The 23,217-nt window shown below is 45.1% G+C and overlaps 1 protein-coding gene across 3 annotated transcripts in view; it reads right to left on the reverse strand.

The window, feature by feature from the left end:
• The window catches only part of LOC141132234 (oocyte-specific histone RNA stem-loop-binding protein 2-like), a 104,524-nt gene that overhangs the window by 42,544 nt on the left and 38,763 nt on the right, over positions 1 to 23,217 (reverse strand). For all 3 annotated transcript variants that reach the window (XM_073620424.1, XM_073620425.1, XM_073620422.1), the window contains exon 2: positions 3,770 to 3,901. In XM_073620424.1, the coding sequence (XP_073476525.1) occupies positions 3,770 to 3,901 (132 nt within the window). The remainder of the gene's footprint in view (positions 1 to 3,769; positions 3,902 to 23,217) is intronic.

The raw sequence follows: 23,217 nt of genomic DNA on the forward strand, positions 1-23,217 counted from the left end.
TCAAAGTAAACACTATTGTACTGAATTTACCATACATACCAACGTTTATCCCTGTATTTTTAAATGGTCGTTTAAGTTTTAGACCATTAGGATCGGAAATTGTGGCATGTATATAGAGTCTTTTCGTAATTGGAAGCAATTTATCATTATGATTAAGACAATTTTGCATGATTTTAGTTTTAAAAATGTGACCACTTAATCACAAAGTAATAACACTGCTTATGATATGTTAAATTTTTAGTTAGTTCTAGCATGCGTGTTATGTGTACACACATGGGATCACTATTTATGCATAAACACTGCTACTAAAAATATTTAATGCATATTTCGATGTACTCAAATATGTACAAATTACAATATTGAGACTTAGTTTAATCATTTTAGGTTTTCACACATTGTAGCCCTGATGAAGGGGTGGTGTGTGGCCCCTGAAACACATTGGATGTTGCACCCATTAAAGGACTGGAATAAACACATTTTGGACTGCTTCCAAAATACCATACCGGTATGGTGCTTCGATCTTCAGATTCGTTTTCTGGTTCAGTCTGGATGCCAGTAGGTTGGCCTAAGAAATGGTGACCCAAGTGGACTTGCAATATTTGTGAATGCCACTCAAATTGAGCCCTGTATGGCTGGCTGCTGAATAGGGGGTCCAGTACAGACGTTAAAGATGAACAGTCTTGAGCCTTACAACATTGAGTCCGCTATCAAGCCCAGCACCCTTGTTCGAAGCATAGAGGCGTGCTCCAGGAAACAAAACTTCTGTATCTTGAACTGAGGAGTTGTACACTTTTCCCAAGAACAGGCCCAGGTACTCTCCATGTGATGCAACAAGTGACTTTGAAAATGGAGGACCCAGCCAAAGTCTTGCAGGACTTGCACTGTCTGCAGCACACTTGCCTTGAGGTTGTCCATCGATTGCTCCATTAGAAGAAAATCATCCAGGTACTCCTGAACGGGGCCTCCCCTGGGCCTTCATAATAGCCAGCACCTGTGGCAAGACCAGAGGGCAGAGCCACAAACTGAAAAAGGTTTCCTTAAAGCAGAAGTAAACCCATCCATAAAACAGTTTAATTTCTGGCACGTGCCAGAAATGTAACACTCCCATTGGTTGTGCTCTCAACCAAACTATCAAACCATCCAATGGCTGGTGTCATAACTGATCACATGTGCAGCATCATGGCATTTGAAGATTAAACAGAGGCAAAGATGGCAGCTTCCTTGGCTGAAAACGATAGGGGGGTTTACTTACACTTTAACGCAAAGCAGACTGCTGATGAGGTGGAAAAATGGGGACGTGGAGGCAGGCATCCTTTATGACCATCAAGGCCAGAAGTCCCTCTACTGGAGGGAAGCAATTCCTGACTGAAGATTCCATATAGAATCTGCAAAAAATTTACTCTGGTGCTTTGGGTCTAAAAAGTGCTGTATGGTTTGGCTTCAGCCCCATGAAAAAAATAAAATTGAATAACCACCTTGAAACCGGATTCTAAAACCGGGGCAATGACCCCTTAAGCGTGCAACAGGTCCAGCACAGCAAATTGAGCTGCTCTTGTAGGGTGCAACAGGCACGTTTAATGATAAATGAAGTGTGGAGGAGAAAAGCTACGAAGTTCCAGCTTGCAGCCTCTGGACAATGTCTTGAACACAGACCTTGGGGAGCTCAGGTCCATGCGGTTGCATTGGTTGGCAAGCAGGGCTTAAAGTGAAGGTAAACCCGATTCATGAAATTTGATGTAAGCACATATCTGTAGTGTTTTTTTATCTCTTTAAAGCCCCGAGTCCGTGTCTTTCTGCGGTTTCGTTGCTGTTATCAGCATAACTTGTCCATTAACCAACATAAAACCAGCCTGAAACTTGTGTTGGGGAGGTTGCTATAAATAGAATAGCAGAGATCTCGACTTGTCACAGCACAGCTCTGCAAGTCTCTACCTATGTGGAGGTGGGTTTGTGCATTTCCTCCAATCAGCTATCTTAGCGGTATGCCAATAATCCACTACAAGTGCTGAACAGGAAGAGAAAAATCTCTCATGATGTGCACTTTCTAGAGCATATATAAAGCTGAAGACACCAGATATACATGTAAAAACTTATACACGGGGATAAAACAAATCTCCCTAGATCTGGGGCTGTTCACTTCACTGGATATAGGAGAGTGTTTACATCCACTTTAAGACTCTTAAGAAAGAGCTTGCAAAGAGCTTCACCTGTTGGCAACTGGTAAATATACTAAAGACAGAACCCAGATGTGAGAAGGCGCTGAAAATACAAGCAGAGAGTAGTACAGGGGTGCATGTTTGGTGCAATCTTAAAAGTTTCTCAGCACAGGGACATGACTGACATTTAAAGGGGTTGTAAAGGTAAATTTTTTTATCTTTAAAAATAACAAACATGTTATACTTACCTTCACTGTGCAGCTCGTTCTGCACAGAGTGGCCCCGAACTTGCTCTTCTGGGGTCCCTCGGCGGCTGTCTCAGCTCCTCCCCGCAATAATTAACCACCTTAATGCGAGCTCCCTCGCACGGTGGTTAGTTATTGCGGGCGCGCTCCCGTGATACAGCCGGCGGCTATAGCCGCTCGCTGTATCACTCGGCCCCGCCCCCGGCGCGCCGCGTCATTGGATGTGATTGACAGCAGCTCGAGCCAATGGCTGCGTTGCTTTCAATCCATCCACTATAGCCAATCAGCGACCAGGCTGATCGGCTGAATGGAGGTCGGGAACGAGCGGCCGAGTTTCGAGGTGTCAGGTAAGTAAAACGGGGGGGCTGGGGGCGGCGGTATTATCAAAAGTTTTTTCACCTTAATGCATAGAAATGTATACCTTTAATGAGAAGCGTCCCTCCGGTGGCTTGTGTTTTTAGTCAAAATCCATAGTTTTCTGCCCCTTCATATCCCTGCAGCAGAAATTATTCTGGTTTTGCAGTGCAGACTATGCCCACACTTGTGCTACCCTTCTAAATGCAAAGAAGCTGTACTAAGCTTCCATGAATGAAAGTTGCTCTATGATTGAAGTAGACCCCATTCATACACTCCTCCTAAAACACTTCATTAATGAAAGCTATAGTACAGCTTTTATGAAAGGAGGAGGGGGGGGGTAAAAAGGGGCAGATAGTGAGCACTCTTGACAAATGCCTATGACTGGTGCAACAGCTGTATAAACCCCAGCAGCATTACTGCTGCGGAGGTATGGGGCAGAAGCCTTTGGATTTCAACAGACAGTAGCCACCAGCACAGGGAACACTAAATGTGCAAAACAAAAAAAAAAAAAAAAAAAAAACACACCCCCTTAAAATAAAGTAAACTTGGGCTTTAAAGGGTGTTGCATTATAGATTCTGCTGAGCACAATATTTTCCAGACTTCTCCATTCTGCAATGGAGTTGGGTGCTGTTGATGCAACTTGTGGTCATGTGTCAGCGACTGAAGAGTGCGTTGTAGGACCTAAAAGAAAAACGCCAAGCATAATGGTGGCAGCATCAAACAGCAGCAATGGTGGAGGAGGGCACAATGACAGGCAAGTATTCCAAAATGTGCAAGGATGCCGTCACACATTATGGCAAAGATCACCTTCACACAGTGGAGTTTATCATAGCTTTAACTTTCACCACAGAACTAAACTGATGCGACTGGTAGCAATGCACTTGCAATGGAATACCAACTTCACACTAATTCTGTAGCGTTTAAAGCCTTCATGAAAAACTAATGTCCAACAGGATTATTTTAAACATGTATGCCAACTCATACACATTTTTCATTTAAAATATAGCTACCCAAATAAATCTTCCATGGCAGCAGTGTTGCTTATCAGCATCCATGGTTCTGGAAGGAGAGCGTTTGAGAGTGCAGGCAGTTGTTGCTCATGGCTCTGTGGCAGCATATGAGGAGACAGCTGATGCTCTAGCCTAAAACAAGAGAATGAACAGGTGTAAATCCATCCTGAAAGGAGAGAACATCTTAAAGTGATTGCAAAAGGTCTTTTTTTTTTAAACATGTTATACTTAGTGGCTCTGTGCAATGGTTTTGCACATAGCAGCCCCGATCCGGCTTTTTGGGTCCCCCTGCTGGCGGTCCTCGCTCCTCCCCCCTTCCGAATGCCCCAGTAGCAAATCTCTTGCTATGGAGGCTCCCGAGCCATTGTCCATTCACACATTGAGCACAGCTCAACCGCACCATCTGCTCTCTCATTAGCTTACTGGCTGTTATTGACAGCAGCAGGAGCCAACTCCCGGTATGTGAGCTAATGAGACCTGCTCTCATGCACATCACTAATTCGAGATTGGGCGGGTGAGCTGCACCCAGGTTTTTTTACCTTAATGCACACAATGCATTAAGGTAAAAAACCTGCCTTCAGAACCACCCTCACCCTGTAAAACAACCCAGTTTAAAATGGTAAAGAAAAGTAGAACATTTTTGTATAAACTATTAAAATCCCTCCCCTCTTCTTATAAGTGATCATATTCTGTTCTCAGCAGCACACAGATCTTCCCAGTGAATGGCTGTGCAGGGAGGGAGGGGGTGTCAGGACAAGTCTGATCATTGGAGGAGAGCAGGCCCCAGCATAGCTAGAGAACTGACTACTGGGTGTTAGGTTTAGTGTGGTCAGTTTTTAATAGGAATGCAGAGGGAGCAACAGGAACACCAAGGATTTCACACAAAGGACTCAATCACTTGCGCGCGCCCCCCCCCCCCCCATGAAAAAGCATAGCACTATGCCGTTTCCTTGTGGCTGCGACTTTCGAAAAGGTGCAAGAACCTTTTCCCTGTATTTCCCACAGGTACAGCAACCCATTAAAGCGAATCTGCTTAAATCTGCTCTTGGCTTTAGCCTGCATGGGTGGGAACCCCGCTTACATACTAGTGGTATGTGGTTAGGAATGTGTTCCGGGTGCCTTGTTTGCATAGACGTTTTTCATGTGATTGCGTCACTAATGGTTTAATAGACATACAAGATGGCATGGTTCCTGTTGTGCATTGAATTCTTCATTATGCTTATTGCAGTGTACCTTATGACCGGTATTGTCACGCTTGTTTAGCAGACTTCTGTTGTAATGTACCATGTGCTTTGCTGAAGAGCAGTTTACCATTTAAAAAAAATGGTAGTGAATCAGCTGCTGTGCCCATGCAAATGCAGGGAAATCACAATAGTTTGAACCTAGCCTAAACAAGAATATTGCAGTAATAATGAGTTTTACTTGGAAGTAAAAATCAATTTCTTGGCGTTCACTAAGAATACAGAGATTCAGATACAGCGGTCTATTCCCTACAGGATGGACACTGGTAAGCAGATAAGTTGTGAGCCAGCCACAAGCAATACGTGTGTATGATCATAACACAGGGACCTGCCCAAGAAAATTGAAGAAAAAAAAAAAAAAAAAAAAAAAAAAGAAGTATAAAAATTCCTTTGTCTCTTGTACATTGAGGGACACAGGAATTCAAATATAGTTGGGATACAATCAGCAGTCCAACGGAGAGGGGAGCAATAACACGCCCAGACAAACAGAACTGGAACTGTCTGATGCAAACACCTAAAAAGCCTTCTGTCCCAAGCTGGCGTCAGAGGAGGCCATAACATCAACCTGGTAGAACATCTCAAAACAGAAGACTATGTGGAAGCCTTGCAAATCTGGGAACCAATGCTTAATGCCAAAAAGCACTCACAGGTCTAGTAGAATTTAAACGGACATCAATTGGGTTCCACCATGTTCCAAGGACAAACTTGAATGATTGCTTGTCTGAGAAATGTTGAAACAAAAAGCTTGTTCTCCCTTATGAGAAAATCGGCAATGGAAAGTCCTAAAAAAAAAAAAAAAAAAAAAAAAAAAAGGGAGCAGTGGCTGCGAGGTAAACCCAGACTGCAGACAAACAAGAGGGATGGAGCAATGCCCTGTTTGGGTTGAAAGACTCAAATTACCTTCAGAAGGAAGTTCTGGTCCTCAACACCTTGCACTTGTATAAAACCAGAAAGGTTTTTTTTTTTTTTTTTACAGGGGAATGCTGTCATCTTAGACATAATAGCAACAATAAATAGAACCTTGTGAGTGGGAATATTCCCATTGGGTTCAAAAGGGCAGTTTCTGAAGTGCCAAGATAGCCATATTTAGATCCCACAGTCATTAGGGAGATACACTGTACCAAGGTCTTCCAGTAGGAAGCCAGCCATCTCAAACAAGATCGACAGCACTGAAACCTGACCCTTGATAGCACCAAGAACCAAATCAGAGAATTTCCTGAGATTAGTTTTTTGATGGTAGACCTTGCACAAATTAGACTTCCTATCTTAGCATTGAGGGGGATCACCTGTTCAGGAATGCCTCCTGTATCAGAGTCCGGGCTTTGCCAGCCATGCTGTTAAAAGCTAGTGACTAATGCAGGGTTGCAAACTTTTTTTTAGCACAGAAGACCTGAACAATCTGGAAGACCAGTGTTCTCCAGGAATCTGATCAGGCTAGAGTATCACATCCACCTGGGAAGCCCACAGCTATAAGGATCAATGGCATGCCTTCCATCCCAAAGTAGGGATGAGCCAAGCACCCCCCCCTCCCCGGTTCGGTTTGCACCAGAACACGTGAACAGGCAAAAAATTTGTGCGAACACCGTTAGAATCTATAGGACATGAACATGCCAAATCAAAAGTGCTAATTTTAAAGACTTATATGCAAGTTCTTAACATAAAAAAGTGTTTGGGGACTTGGGTACTGCCCCAGGGGACATGTATTAATGCAAAAAAAAAAAAAAAAAAAAAGCTATAAATCTATCCCATATTTTGTAGACACTATAAATTTTGCGCAAACCAATATACGCTTATTGCTTTTTTACCAAAAATATGTGGAATACATAACTAAAAAATAATAATGCGCTAGCCAGAACCAAATAGGAGGAGCAGCCAACACGACAATCAGACTAATTGTAACAATTTTTTTTTTTTTTCTTTCTTCAGTTCAGGCTATGTATTCTATATATATTTTTGGGGGATATTATAGCAAAAAGTAAAAAATATTGCTTTTAATTCAAAATTGTCGTTTTGTTTATAGCGCAAAAAATAAACCGCAGAGGCAATCAAATACCACCAAAAGAAAGCTCTATTTGTGAGAATAAAAAAACATCAATTTTGTTTGGGTAAAACGTCGCACGACCACGCAATTGTCAGTTAAAGCGACGCAGTGCCGAATCGCAAAAAGTGCTCTGGTCAGGAAGGGGGTAAATCCTGCCGAGGCTGAAGTGGTTAGGAATGCTTAAAGTGAAATAAAAACAAAATATTCCTTTAAATATCGTGCCTGGGGGGGCCCTCTTAGTATGCCTGTAAAGTAGCGCATTTTTCCCCGTGTTTAGAATAGCACAGCAAAATGACATTTCTAAAAAGGAAAAAAAAAAGTACTAGTTACTTACCGGTAACTGTCTTTCTGGGAAATCTTCCAGGACGGCACACCTGAGAGATGAGAGGCTCCTCCCCACAGGAAACACAATCAATCAACAGCTGTTTTAAGTCCACACCCTTCCCCCTGATCCTCAGTTTGTAGAGAAGTAACTCCTGAACCTGGTTCACAAGGGAAATCATTCCTCATAGGTACTCACCTTCTAGTGTTTTAAAATTTTCCCTCCTCCAACGGGTGGGAAGTAGGCCTGCCGTCCTGGAAGATTTCCCAGAAAGACAGTTACCGGTAAGTAACTAGTACTTTTCTCAAGTCATCTTCCAGGACGGCACACCTGAGAGGATAATCAAGTACCTCAGGCCTACCTTAGGGTGGGACCACTGCTAGACCCTCTTGGCAAACCTCGGTTCTGCAGTAAGCTTTACCTTTACTCCATATGCTTGATGAAGGTATCTTAGCTGGATCATGCGGCTGATCTGCCGGTCTACTCCACCGGTGTCCCTGCCTTCTGTTTCGGATGCAGGATCTAGGTGGAGTGGGCTCTTAAAGATGGAATCAGAAAACATGTTAAACTTGTAGGTTATCAATGTTGCCTGTCACATCTACCAACAATGGCCTAGTCTGCCCATAGGTGTTTAGAACCACTAAAAAGATTAATCGGAGACCTGTGTTGTAAGACAAGGACACTACATTGATCCATAAGGGGGCCTGTCTTAACACAACCCTGTCCAGGGAAATAAAACTGCCAAAAAAGGGGGTCCCCTGACAGACAACCCCTTTTTGTTCATTTTTATCTTTACGTCAGCAAAGACTGAAGGGAAACCTACTTAAGGGAAATAGATTAACAAAAACTTAATCCCTGGGTTTAAGGCATGCCCAATCTATAGTTTTACTTACGCCTGAGAGCCTACTCAGGAGATTAACATCTATAGCAGGAGAAGAACACTCATATTACTACATCTAGTTTTGCTAGAAGGGCAAAATGAAGGCCATGCACCGAGCTGTAAGCTATTTGGTCGGGTATACATGTTTATACTTCATCTTCAGGCCATAAACTCCTCTGAACCGAACTTCCTAAGTTCTTATCAAACAGGGCGATTCATTATCGCCTTCCTCCAGTGACCCATAACTCTACTGGGCTTTAACCCTAGGAAATGGCTCTGGCATCCCTGAATGTAAGGGGTCGAGGCTTTCTGACATGTGACATCTGCAGCCAGAACTCCTGGCCCTTCCACGGAAGAGAAGGCTGAAATACAAAAAGGTGATACATGTATTATAAATATCACAAATAAAAAAAAAAAAAAAAAATCATAGATTGTGGACATAGCACAATAGATTTAGACAGAAAGGACACAAGCATAGACAACAATGTTGTGTATCTGAGTGTGACTAGCTAAACCAAAATATCAAATATGGGAAGAGACCCAAATCTGAACCTCACAGTCTGGTTTTCTGATGTGCGGCCAATATGTAAGCATTAAGACACAAACACCTTAAATGCCGCGCATTTCTGAAGTGCAGCTAGCTAGGTCATAACTGGTAAATACAGAAAGGACGGGAACCCCCTTTTACAGTGGTGTTTTACTGATATACAGCAAAACAAGGCTATAAAGAGAAGACAGAAAGACCCAAACTTCTATGTTGCGTATTTATGACGAACCACCAAGTACAGTTATAAGACAATCCTTCCTGTTATGCAGTTCTGTAGTGCAGTTACATAGAACCAACAGAGAAAGAACACAAGCAACCTACAGCATTGTGTTTTTCTGAAGTGCCATAAGGTAAGGCAATGTGAAACAGAAAGCACCAACAAGCTTCAATGTTGAGTACTTCTGCTGTGCAGCAACATAAAAACAAAGAAACAACAGACAGCCTTTACAGCTGCGATCTTTCTGGTCTACTGCAAAATAAGGCAATAACTCCACAATGAGTATTCCTGCTGCGTTGCAAAACCTGAACCAGAAGGGACAGATAAGCTTAGGGTTCCCACACCCGTGCGACCCAACCTGTCACTTGGGACTGCAAGACGCATGAGAAGTCATACTATGGCTTCCAAATGGTACCATTCGTGACTGTGCGACTCCAGGTCGCAGCATCTCCAGCAGTCCCTGCTTACGGAACCACAGACCTCAAGATTACACAGATCGCAGGAAAAGCAGTTTTCGGGTTAAACAAGAGGTCCCCATGCTGTGGCTCCCTGGAGGAGTGCAGCCAACAACCCCCTACTGTGTATACCTAAGAAACAGCAAGGAAGATCAATGAGAAACACCACTTACTGCTGTGCCTTTCTGATATACGGACGATAAGGCAGTAAATATAGGACATACAGGACACAAACAATGTTCAATCTTTGTGTATGTCTGATGTGTAGCATATACCAATACTGAGCAGAGATGTCATCACCCTCAATGTGTCTCCCTGCTGAGCAGCAAAAACAAATCAGAAAAAGACAAACAACCTTCACTGTTGTGTCCTTTCTGATATGCAGCCAATAAGGCAGTAAATGAAAGACATAAAGGACAGACAACCTTCAATCTTGTATGTGTCTGATGTGCAACAACAATCTTGAATAGAGATAGCACATACATATTCAAGTGATTTGGCATGTGACTCAACATGTCAAATCGCATGCCTAAAATTGGCAGCCATTGCCGTTAATAGCACTGTCTGAATCAGCACTGGCCACTTTGTGGTGCTGCACTGATTACCAATGGCAGTATGTGTACTACCCCTGGCACAGGTTCAATTTTGTATTTTCCAACAAAATCAGGACCATCCATCTTCACTGCTACCTTTCTGATAAGCAACCAATAAGGCAGTAATACAGGACCCACAGACAGACCTCAATCTTGTATATCTCTGATGTGCAATAATATCACAGTTCTGAATAGAGATAGCACATCCATATTGAAGTGATTTGGCATGCGACTCACATATCAAAATCGCATGCCTAAAATCAGCAGCCATTGCCGTTAATAGCCCTGTCTGAATCAGCACGACGTCCAATGGCAGTATGTGTACTACCCATGGCACAGGTTCAATTTGTATTTTCCAACAAAATCAGGACCATCCATCTTCACTGCTACCTTTCTGATAAGCAACCAAGGCAGTAATACAGGACCCACAGACAAACCTCAATCGTGTATCTCTAATGAGCAACAATCTAACAATTCTGAATAGAGATAGCACATCCATATTGAAGTGATTTGGCATGCGACTCACATATCAAATTGCATGCCTAAAATCGGCAGCTATTGCCGTTAATAGCCCTGTCTGAATCAGCACAATGCCACCTTGTGGTGCTGTACCGATTACCAAAGGCAGTATATGTACTACCCCTGCCATCAATCTTTCCTGCTGCCTTTCTGATAAGCAACCAATAAGGCAGTAATACAGGACACAAAAACCCCACAGACAGACCCCAATCTTGTGTAGGTCTGATGTGCAGCAATATAACAATTATGAGCAGAAATGTCATAACCAGACTCAATGATGTGCGTTTCTGGCGTGTGGCACAAAACCAGAAAGTACAGACCACGTTCCCTGTTGTATTTTCTGATCTGTAGCCAAACAAAGCAGTACCTTTAGGATATAAAGGACACCCAACAAGCTTCAGCAGAGAGGTCACAAATCTCAATGTGTACTTTAGTTGTGCCAAACACCCCAGCAAGGACAAACCTTCACTACTGAGGTCTACTGGTGAGCAGCCAAGAAGGAGTCATGGTGTATCCCTTTATGAAATAACCAAACAGGGGCAATTTATTTCATAGGCATAGCCTGGGCTGTAGATACTAATCCTTCACCACCAGTGAAGGAACCAATCCTAAAATGGTTGGACACCTTACTATAGTAGCTGTTGTCCTACCTTACCTCCCCTCCGTAGATTGAGCAAATGCTAGCCAGCTCATACATGGGTGGGGCTGATCAGTAACTAAAGTCTCAATGAGCCCAGCCCTAGAGACCAATATAAGACCTCTAAAAAGGGTGGTTACCAATTTAGCCTGGAGGTAAATAGCCACCTGCAGCCCTTAAAGAAGCAATCATATAGCCATCTAGCTCTTGCATATGTTTGCACAGAAAATCCTTAATCAAAGGATATAGGAAAAACGATTTATGGTAAATCGCTTTTAGATCTGTCACTGAGTGGACTGTAGCCCAAACCAACAAAAAGGTTTTTCTTACCCCCTGCATTAAAATATAACCACAATGTAAGAGTGGAGTGGGAGGTTGGAGCTTATGAAAAGTTAACCATAGCAAGCAACCCCCAAAAGGAGGATCTGTCACAAGGGAACCCCTACTGTGCCACACAGAAGCTTGGTCCCTGCCACATTGTTGAAAGTTAGGTCAGCTTTTAAGCATCTTGGAGCAACTTTAAGCAGATTCCTAGCAGCTGGGCTAATAGGCCCAGATACCTAGTGCACCTGCTGAGCAAGGGAGCTTACTCCTGAATCCTTCAACCATTGCACCATTAATAACTTGTTCAGTGGTATACCTGGCCAGTAAGGAACTCTTTGTTCTACCAGGTCATCCTCTTTGCTGTATTCACCCCTACTAATGTACCACAACCGGGTATGTAGGGAGAGGCTGGCAACCTACTGTTGTGATAACCACAGTGTCTCTGCTATTAGAGGAAGCTGTGGCTGGTGGTTTTTAGCAGTAGCTTCTGGGCTATTTTGTTATGGAGACCCCAGGTCCTGCACTGCACCACTCAGTAAATACAGGTGGAAGGGGAAAAAAATGCCTTACCTACCTCTTTCCCATCTGAGGTGGTTTAGGCACACTCGCTCCTCTGCACCACTTGTCCACCATACAGCATCTCTGATGTAGGAGGGAGCTGTGGCTGGTGTCTTTAGCAAAAGCTTCTGGGCTATTTGAATCCAAACCCCAGGGGAGATTCTCTCAAATGCCCAGAAACCATCTGGCTGGGATTGGGGATTTTTGACTCACCGTTGTCGTCTTCCCCTTTTGCCACAGCCACCGGGCTTGCTTTTCCATCCTTATGGTCCACATGCAAGGAGGATAGCTGCCAAAGTACCCCCCCCCCCACAACTGCTGTCCCTTTAGGGAGCTGCAAGGTTAGGCTGTGTCCTGCACTGTCCAGTCAGTATATACACATATGGGGGGGGGGGGCAGCAATGCCGTACGTTCCTCATTCCCATCTGAGGTGGTTTAGGCAGACATTCACCATAGTAAACTGGTACCTCCTCGAAAGGAGGATGTGGGCGCTGCTCCTGCTGACTCTCAGCCTTCCCTTCTGGGTAAGAACGCGGGTCGTTCAGGTGGGCCCTCCCCAGCAGCCCACGCGAGCTACCAGGGACCCAGGAGTCAGGGGATACAATCCCCCTGGAAAGAACCGACAGCCAGCACCCCCATCTGAACGGACGTCCGGACAGGTAAGGGGGGGGGAGACAGGATAAAGGCCCCTGAAGTTCTGGGGACACCACTGTACCCAGGGGCCTTCAGCTCTCAGGGGGGCTTACCCAGTTTCTGCTGCCCCCCCCCTGAGGAAAGGATAGGGGAACCCCCCGGGAAGGATAAATATATCCCGCCAGACCCAGAGGCTTCCCAGGCATTTGGTCCGGCTCCCAGGGGGAGACCACCAGCCCCAGGCTTCGGTCATTTGGAAAAAAACAAACAGTTTCGCCGTGTAGGGAGAAACACAATCAAAAACTGAGGATCAGGGGGAAGGGTGTGGACTTAAAACAGCTGTTGATTGATTGCGTTTCCTGTGGGGAGGAGCCTCTCATCTCTCAGGTGTGCCGTCCTGGAAGATGACTTGAGAAAAAAGGAATTTAAAACGGATTGCAGCTGTAATGTATTGTCAGAGCCCGGGAATATAGAGAGGGAAAAAAAAAAAAAAAAAAAAAAAAAACACACAACAAGGGGGCATGGGTTTCACCCCTCCCCCCCCCAATCCATTACCGGGCTCTTTGGGTCTGTAACATTAAGGGGAACCCCGCACCAAAATTTAATAAAAATGCGTGGGGTCCCCCCCAAAAAAATATAACAGGCCCTTCACCGAGCAAGCAACCTGGCAGGCTGCAGGAAAAGAGGCACCCCCCCCCCCCCAAGAGAGTGGTCCCCCCCTCCTGAACCACATGCCCTCAACATGGGGAGGATGTTTTGGGGTCCCATGCAGATGCAGGCGGGGGGGGCTTATCAGAATGTGGAAGCCCCCTTTAACAAGGGGACCCCCAGATCCCAGCCAGCGCCCCCCCGTATGCAAGTGGGTATGGGGTACATTGTACCCCTACCAAAATTCACAAAAAAAAAAAAAAAATGACAGGAGACACTTTGGGACAAGTCTTATTAAAAAATAAAAATGTCCGAAGACAAAGAAAAAGCCCACAACAACTCCGCCTCCATGGGAAGCTCCTGCCGACTGACGCTTCTTTGAGATGGCTGCTGTTATATAGCTGAAGGCAGGGCCACCTGGTGATGTAAACAAGTGACCCTGCCCCCCTCTGACGCCACGTTACATCAGAGGAAGGCAGGGTCACCCATTTATGCTATCGGGTGGCCCTGCCCTCAGCTATACAACAGCTGTCATTGGTAAGAAGCGATAGTTTATTTTTTCAAGCGGACATCGAAGATGAATTTACATCGTGGGACATTTAAAATTTTTTTGATAAAGGACTTGTCCCAAACTGTCTGCTGTCATTTTTACTATTTTTGGTGACTTGGTAGGGGTACAATGTACTCCATTCACATGGGGGGGGCGGGAGCTGGGGGTCCCCCTTGTTAAAGGGGGCCTCCAGATTCTGATAAGCCCCCAGCCTGCAGACCCCCCACAACCACTGGGCAAGGGTTGTGGGGACGAGGCCCTTGTCCCCATTAACACGGGGACAAGATGTTTTGGCGGACCCCAAAACAGCATGTGGCCTGGTACGGTTCAGGGGGTGGTCTCGCCCCCCCCCCCTTTCCTGTGGACTGCCAGGTTGCGTGCTCAGATAAGGGTCTGGCTTGGTTTTTCGGGGACCTCCTACTCTATTTTTTTTTTTTTTTTTAATTGGCGCAGGGTTCCCCTTAATATTCATACCAGACCTGAAGGGCCTGGTAATGGACTGGGGGAGGGGGGGGGGGGGGTGTGGAACCCATGCTGTTTTCTTCAATATTTTCTATTACCGGGATCCAACAACACATTACAGCCGCGATCAGTTTTAAATTACATTTTCCTTTAGTAATGTCATTTTGCTGTGGTATTGTTCTAAACACTGGAAAATAGGATTTTTACATCATACTTACCTGTAAGATCCTTTTGAGCACATCATGGGACACAGCCAGGCTAATATTCATTACCTGCTGGGTCATACTTCATTAGGTGAATGGACACTGGTAGACCAAAGGTCTTCAGACAGGAAGTGATGCCCTATATAACCCCTCCCATACAGGAAGTACTTTAGTTTTGTAGCAAGCACCAAATCCTAAAAAAAAAAAAAAAAAAAAAAAATCTGCGCAAGGATAGAGTATGGTTCCCTGTATGAAAGGGCTACAAATGCCAACACTCTTCTAGCCAAGGTGATAGCCATCAGAAAGGCTAGCTTGAGTGACAGCAAGTCTAATAGAATTTCCTTAATAGGTTCAAATGGTTGTTTCTGTAACAGACAGCACCAAGTTCAAGTCCCAAGGACACACAGGTGGCCTAATTTGGGGGGGGGCAGAAAGCATAAAGGTTCAGAACAGTGGGAGGCTAAAGGCCTTTGGAAGAATACCGATAGGGCTGAAAAAAAAAAAAAAAATTCTCCCAATTACATATTTCCCGAGGATGCCATTTTCTAGCTTCACACCAAGCAATACAAGTCTTCCAGACCTTATGATAAATCTTCCTAGTGCTAGCTTTTCTAGCATGCACTAGAGTAGACACCACTGGTCCTGAGATTCCACAGTCCTTAAAAACCCTGGCTTCAACAGCCATGCCTTCAAACTTAGAGACTGTAAATTGGGGTGGAATATAGGTCCTTGAGACAGTAGATCGGGGCGACGTGGAAGCGTCCATGGCCCGTCTATTCTCAGTCTCACAATCTCCAGGAACCAGGGCTTTCTGGGCCGGGCCAGTGCCATCAGAATGACTGGAATCCCCTCTTTCCGAATCCTACGCAACAAATGTGGAAGGAGAGGGATTGAAGGGAAAGCATAAGCCAGAGAGTACTAGCTCCATGGAACTATCAGAGCATCTGCTCCAATTTCCAGAGGATCTCTTGTTTGACCTACTGGTATCCCAGGTTCAACAAGCTACAGCAGTTGTGTCTACCTCTGGCCATCCCCAACATTGGAAAATTTCCTAGAACACTTCAGGGTGTAGGGACCATTCCTCCAGGCAGATCTGCTGGCGGCTGAGATAATCTGCCTTCCAGTTCTCTACTCGCGGGATATGGACTGCCGATATTGGCACATGTCCCTCTGCCCAGGCTAGTATGTAGTTCACGTCCTTCAGAGCTGAACGACTCCTTGTACCGCCTTGGTGGTTTATATAGGCCACTGCCGTGGCATTGTCGGACTGAACCCTGATGAGGCAGTCCTGAAGCTTCACCATCCAGAATCGTAGGGCCAGACATACTGCCTGTAATTCAAGGACATTGTTGGGAAGGGTCTGCTCTGTCCCTGACCATTTCCCCTGGGCTGTGAGCCCGCCTAGGGTCACTCCTCAGCCTGAGAGACTGGCATCTGTAGTCAGTACTCTCCATATTACCAGGAGAAAGGATTTTCCCTTTCGCAGGTTCTGATCCTGCAACCAGTTTAGCCTTAAGCATGCCTGAGGAGATAAGCACATTGGATAATCTAGGGCTTTTCTTCCTCTGTTCCAAGCCAACAAGAGGTCTTGTTGTAAAGGCCTGGAATGGAACTAGGCCTAGGGCACTGCCTAGAAGGAGGCTACCACCCCCCCCCTTGCAGAATCATACAGAGCCGAATGGAGGGTTGTCTGATGCCCCTTATCTGATGCAACTGATCGTTCAGGGCACAGATCCTTATGGGTGGCAAGAATACTCTTGCTTGGACCAGGTTTAGAATCAGACCTAAAAATTTTAGGCTTTGAGCTGGTCTCAAGGCTGACTTTTCGGTATTTATGATCCAGCGTAAGCTTTTCAAATGCCTCAACTCACCTAACTGGAAAAAAATAAAAAAATAAAATAGGTTTCCACCTGCAAGGCAATATCATAATGTGCTAGTATGCACTGCATACTAGCACATGATAGACTTTCCTTAAAGCTCTAGGAGCACGCTGTCACCGCTGCAGAAGCCTCCATCTTCACCCGGTCTTCCTTACAGGTTCAGGACTCCAGGTTTCTGATTAGCCAGGCCACGATGACAGCGGGTAGTATTGGGGGCATTAGTGGTAGGTTGACTAAAGCACATAAACCCAAGGCAAGTATAGTAACAAGTCCTAGTTGAAATCTCATAACACCCAATAAGAGGATAGTATGCGACCGGTTTAAACTATGTGGCATGTTCAATGCCAGGAGCCTGGCAGACAAGATGGGTGAACTAGTGACACTTTTGTACGAGGATTTGGATTTTGTGGGAATTTCAGAGACCTGGTTCAACAGCTCTGAGTGGCTGGCAACCATTCAAGGGTATACCCCCTTATCGCAGGGATAGAGATGGCAATAAAGGGGGAGGGGTATGCCTATATATCAAGAATAATGTACAAGTGAAAGATGACATCACTAGGGGAGCTAGGGAGGAGGCGGAATCCTTATGGGTAGAGCTCCAAAAGGGATGAAGCCAAGGGGAAAATACTGGGAGTACGCTATAGGCCCCCTAATCTTAGGGGGGGGGGGGGAGGAGACAGATCTATCACAATTTGGATTAGCAGCAAGGATGGAAAGGGAATTTTAATTATCCAGACAGAGATGCATGACTCCCTCCACCCAGTCTAAGGTTTGCCAGTTCCTAAATGTCTTGCAGGACAGTTTCATGGTTCAGATGGTAGACGCTACCAACTAGAAATAAAGCATAACTGGATCTACTGATTACCAATACAGACCTGATCACAGATGTGGAAATACGGGGCAATTTAGGAAACAGTCAATTGGCTTCAGTATAAAATCACACAAATAGGAAACATAAGGGGAATACAAAGACTGAATTTCAAAAGAGCCAACTTCCCTAAACTACGAACCTTGCTAGAAAGCATAAATTGGGGTAAAATCTTAGGAACAAACAAGGAGAGATGGGTTTGCTTTAAGAGCATATTAAATAAAAAGGCATTAACCAATGCATCCCATTTGGTAATAAATTTAAAAGAGAAAACTAAAAACCCTGGATGGCTTAACTCCAATGTAAAAATGCATATAAAAGCAAAGGAGAAGGCCTTCAAAAAACACAAGGTTGAGGGATCATCATCAGCATTCAGACTTTATGAAGAAGAATGCAACAAGAAATGTAAGGGTGCAATCAGGGCAGCTAAGCTAGAACACTAAACACACATAGCGGAGGAAAGCAAAAAAAAAAATCCCAAGAAATTCTTTAAGTATGTAAACAGTAAAAAAAGGGGAGGACAGACCATATTGGCCCCATAAAGAATGAGGAAGGACATCTGGTTACAAAGGATGGGGAGCTGGCAAAGGTATTGAATTTATTCTTAGTCTTCACAAGGGAATCGGGGGGCTTCAGTAACCAAAACTGCCGTGTTTATCCTCATGACACATCACAGGAGGCACCCTCATGGTTAACAGGACAGAATTAAAATTAGATTTGGAAACTTAACATTAATAAATCACCGGGACCAGATGGCTTGCACCTAAGGGTACTTGGGGAACTCCGTCAAGTAATTGCCAGACCAATTTTCCTAATTTTTACTGACAGGCTACTGACTGGAATGGTACCAGCTGATTGGAGAAAAGCCAATGTAGCACCAATATTTAAAAAGCGTCCCAAAATACATCCCTGGGAATTATAGACCAGTTAGCCTAACATGAATAGTATGCAAGCTCTTGGAGGGTATAAGGGACTATACAAGTTTTTTGTAATGAGAACAGTATCATTAGCAGTAATCGGCATGGATTCATAAAGAATCATTCTTGCCAAACCAATCTTTTAACCTTCTATGAGGTGGTGAGTTGCCATCTAGATAAGGCCCGTAGAGGTGGTGTATCTATTTTGCAAAAGCATTTGACACAGTTCCCCATAAACATTTACTGTACAAAATAAGGTCCATTGGCATGGACCATAGGTTGAGTACATGGATTGAAAACTGGCTACAAGGGCGAGTTTAGAGAGTGGCGATAACTGGGGAGTACTCAGAATGGTCAGGGGTGGAAAGTGGGGTCCCCAGGGTTCTGTGCTGGGACCAATCCCATTTAAATTTGTTCATAAACGACCTGAAGGATGGGGTAAACAGTCCAATCTCTGAATTTGTGGATGATGCTAAGCAGGGCAATAACTTCTCTGCAATAACCTTGCAAAAAGATCTGAACAAATGAATGTGGTGGGCAGCTACATGGCAAATTAGCTTTACTGTAGAAAAATGTTAAATAATTCATTTGGGTGGCAAGAATATGAGACCCTCTGGGGGAATCTAGAATGGAAAAGGACTTGGGGTCCTAGTAGATGATAGCAGCAGCTTGGCATTGCTGAGCATAACAAAGCAAACAGAATATTGGCAGGCATTAAAAAGGGGATCAACTTCAGAGATAAAACGATAATTCTCCCACTCTACAAGACTCTGGTATGGCCGCACCTAGAGTATGCTGTCCAGTTCTGGGCACCAGTCCTCAGGAAGGATGTACTGGAAATGGAGCGAGTACAAAGGGCAACAAAGCTAAGGGTCTGGAGGATATATTAGTTATGAGGATAGGTTGCAAGCGCTCAACTTATAGTCTCTGGAGAAGAGAGAAGCTTGAGTGGATATGATTTAAAATACTACCCTGGTGACCCCACATTAGGGATAAAACTCTTGTGGAAGGTAGTTTAACATTTCAGCCCCGGAAGATTTTTCCCTCTTCCCGACTACAGCACTTCTTACAATTTGGCACTGCGTCACATTAACTGACAATTGCATGGTCATGCGACATAGTACCCAAACAAAAAGCATCAATTTTGGAAAAAAAAAAAAAAAAAAAAAAAAAAAAAAAAAAAACCACACACCACAGTAAGCATATATTGATTGGTTTGAGCAAAAGTTACAGCATCTACAAACTATGGGAAAGATAAGGCAATTTTTACTAGTAATGGTAGTTATCCGCAAATTTTTGAAGTACTGCGACTGACAGATCGGACACGTTTGGGACCATTAGTGCTATAAATATGCACCGATTACTGTATAAATGTCACTGGCAGGGAAGGGGTTAACACTAGGGGGCGCTCAAGGGGTTAAATGTGTGTTCCCTCAGTGTGTTCTAACTGTATGGGGATGGGACTGACTAGGGGAGGAGACATCTTTGTTCCTACTTAGTAGGAACAAACAACATGTCTCCACTCCCCTGACAGAACAGGGATTTGTGTGTTTACACATAAATCCCCGTGCTGGCTCTCGTGCACACAATCGCGCGTGGCCAGCGGCAATTGCCGGCCATGCGCATCAGGTCCTCCGCTGAGCAGGGACGCATGCGTGCCCTCTAGTGGCTCTTAATTGGAACCCCATACCCGTATGGGGTTTCTTGCAGGGGTGCCATTCTGCCCCCGTAAAGACGTGAATCGGTTAAAACACACGGCCACTCATTAACCACTTCAGCCCCGGAAGATTTCACCCCCTTCTTGACCAGAGCACTTTACAATTTGGCACTGCGTCGCTTTAACCACTTGCCGACCGCCTCACACCGATATAAGTCGGCAGAATGGCACGGGCAGGCGATCACACCCCCCCGGTGCCTGAGGCAGTTGGCATCGTTCTAGGAGCGATCCGTCCTGAGGGGGAGGCGACTGATTAATGGCCTCTCCCTCACGATCGCTCCTGACGAATGAGAAGCTTTCTCTGCTTCTGAAACTGTAGACAGAAGCAGAGGAAGTGATGTCATCTCTCCTCATGAAGCCTTTTCATTCCGAACTCCGAGGAGAGTAGTCATCACTGAGTTGCACCAACAGCACACTAACACCAATACATGTAGCCACACAAATCACCCCCCAATCAACCCCCGTCAGTGACACCAATAGCAGTTTTCATTTTTTACTGATCACTGCATTGGTGTCATTTTGTGACTGTTATAAGTGTTAGGGCTGTTAGTGGTAGGCCCTTTAGGTCTAGGGTATCCCCCTAATAAAGGTTTAACCCCTTGATCACCCCCAGTTAACCCTTTCACCCAGTCGCAATCTTTTCTGATCGCCGTATTAGTGACACAGGTGACGCTAGTTCGCCCGTTATTTAGGTTCACTGTCAGGTTTTTATAGCCTCAGGTACCCCCATATATTACCTAATAAAGGTTTTAACCCCCTAATTGCCCCCTAGTTAACCCTTTCACCTCCTGTCACCAGTGATCACCCTTTAAGTGTTACGGGTGACGCTGGTTAGTTTGTTTTTTTATGGCGTCAGGGCATCTGCCGTTTATTACCCATTAAAGGTTTAACCCCCTGATCGCCCGGCGGATGATATCAGTTAGGTTTTAGGGTCTGCGTCGCCCCAGGCAGTGTCAGATTGGTGCCAGTAGCGCCAACATCCACGCATGCAGCATACACCTCCCTTCGTGGTATATTGTCTGAACGGATCAATATCTGATCAGATCTATACTAGCGTCCCCAGCAGTTTAGGGTTCCCAAAAACACAGTATTAGCAGGATCAGCCCAGATACCTTCTAGCACCTGCATTTTGCCCCTCCACCCAAGTGCAGTATTGATCAATCACTGTCACTTACAAAATACTAAACACATAACGGCAGCGTTCGTAGAGTCAGGCCTGATCCCTGCAAATCGCTAAGTTTTTTTGGTAGCGTTTGATACAGTTACTGACGGCCTAGGAGCTTTTTTTCCTGTGAATCTTACTACTGTACCAGTAACTTTAGAGCCCAAAATGGCAAATCGTAGGTACACTAGTGAAGAGGCCTACACGTTTCTGAGCATGACAGATAGTGAAGAGGAAGTCACTCATCTGCCAGATTCAGGCTCAGAATACGATCCTGTAGACCAGTGCTCATCAACCCTGTCCTCCGTGCCCACTAACAGGCCAGCTTTTATGCATTACCTTGGGGAGATACAGACTAGAATGCTGCAATCACTGAGCAGCAAATGACACCACCTGTGCATTGCAAACCTGGCCTGTTAGTGGGCCCTGAGGACAGGGTTGATGACCACTGCTGTATACAGCAGGTCTGACGACAGATGTGGTCCCTGTCAAGGTCAGGCATACCCGATCCCGTTCTTCTGCAGTTGAGGTGCAAGAACTGCAGGGCTCCCATATGGAGCAGAGAAGTACTAGTGCCGCTCATCCTTCTGGTGAAATGGCAAGCACCATCGGCCTAGTACACCTAGTACACCCTGGTCGTACATCCAGCACTGCCGTATCACATGGTGACATGGCGAATCCCATAAGTGCAGTTCAAGCTGGCTAGGTGGCAAGCACAAGTAGTGTCCAGCTGCCACCAAGAAGACAGACATGCCCATTGTGCCCATAGTATCCTTCCTGCAGAATTTGCCAATCCTAATTGGGAGCCCACCACTTCAGCACCCGTACTTCCCCCATTCACTGGCCAACCCGGAATGCAGGTGGACAGTTGATTTTACGTCACTTGATTTTTATTCGCCATTTTTCACAGAAGATCTCTATAGATCTATTGTGGACCAAAGTAATTTGTATGGTGGTCAATTCATCGCCGCTAATCTCCAGTTGTCCTCCCTTGCCAGAGATGGGAAACCAATTACGGTTTCCAAATTTAAGACCTTTCTGGGTCTATCCTATATGTTCTGTTTCCATGGCCAGGGCAAGATACAAGCAGATCTTGCGGTTCACGCACTTTAAACGACAATGAACTCTGTTGTCCTCGTGGAGACCCTGGATACGATCAGGTCTACAAAATTCAGCCCCTCATAAACCACTTCAAACATTTTGCAGCCTTGTTTACTCCCGATCAAGTTGTCTGCGTTGATGAGTCCCTGATTAAATTTTCTGGCCGCTTGTCTTTCAAACAGTATCTTCCCAGCAAGCGTGCCAGATATGGGGTCAAGATGTATAAGCTCTGTGACAGGGCCACAGGCTATACATATAGTTTTATGGTTTACGAGGGAAGAGATAGTCACGTAGAGCCGGAGAACTGCCCAGATTACATAGGGAGCGCTGGCAAGATTGTGTGGGACTGTGTCACCCTTAATCAGAAAGTGGTACCATTAGTATGCGAATTACACGTGTGCCACTTTAGATCATCAGATTGGCGCATGTGGCACAGTGTGATCTAGTCTCCGAGGCTTGTAGATTCCAGTCTTAGGCTGGGGGAGAGAGCCTGCTTGAAGTGTAATAATTTGTTTGCTGTGAAGTGGAGGGATAATAAGAATGTTTTTGTTCTATCCTCCCTTCACGCAGACACAACAGTCCAAATTCCTATGGCGACTGGTGTTGGAGAAACCCTCTGTGTCCACAAAAATAACCAAAATATGGGAGGGGTGGACCTCAGCGACCAGTTGTTGGCACTGTACCTAGTTGCCGTAAGGCCAGGCGCTGGTACCAAAAAGTTTCTGTATACTCATTTCAATTGGCTTTGCTGAACGCTCATGTGCTATACAGAGCTTCAGGACGGACTGGATCCTTAAATTCCAGGAAGAGATGGTCCCTTCCCTTTCCAGACGGTGCTTCACCTCACCATCCCAATCCAAATGCAGTAAGCTGGCTGCATGAGAGGCATTTTCCATATGTCCTCCCTAGTACCCCTTCCCAACGAGCCCCCCAAAGAAGATAAGTCTTAGCAAGCATGGATATAGGCGTGACA

Source organism: Aquarana catesbeiana, linkage group LG03 (genome assembly GCF_042186555.1).
Source record: "Aquarana catesbeiana isolate 2022-GZ linkage group LG03, ASM4218655v1, whole genome shotgun sequence".
Lineage (NCBI taxonomy): Eukaryota > Metazoa > Chordata > Amphibia > Anura > Ranidae > Aquarana > Aquarana catesbeiana.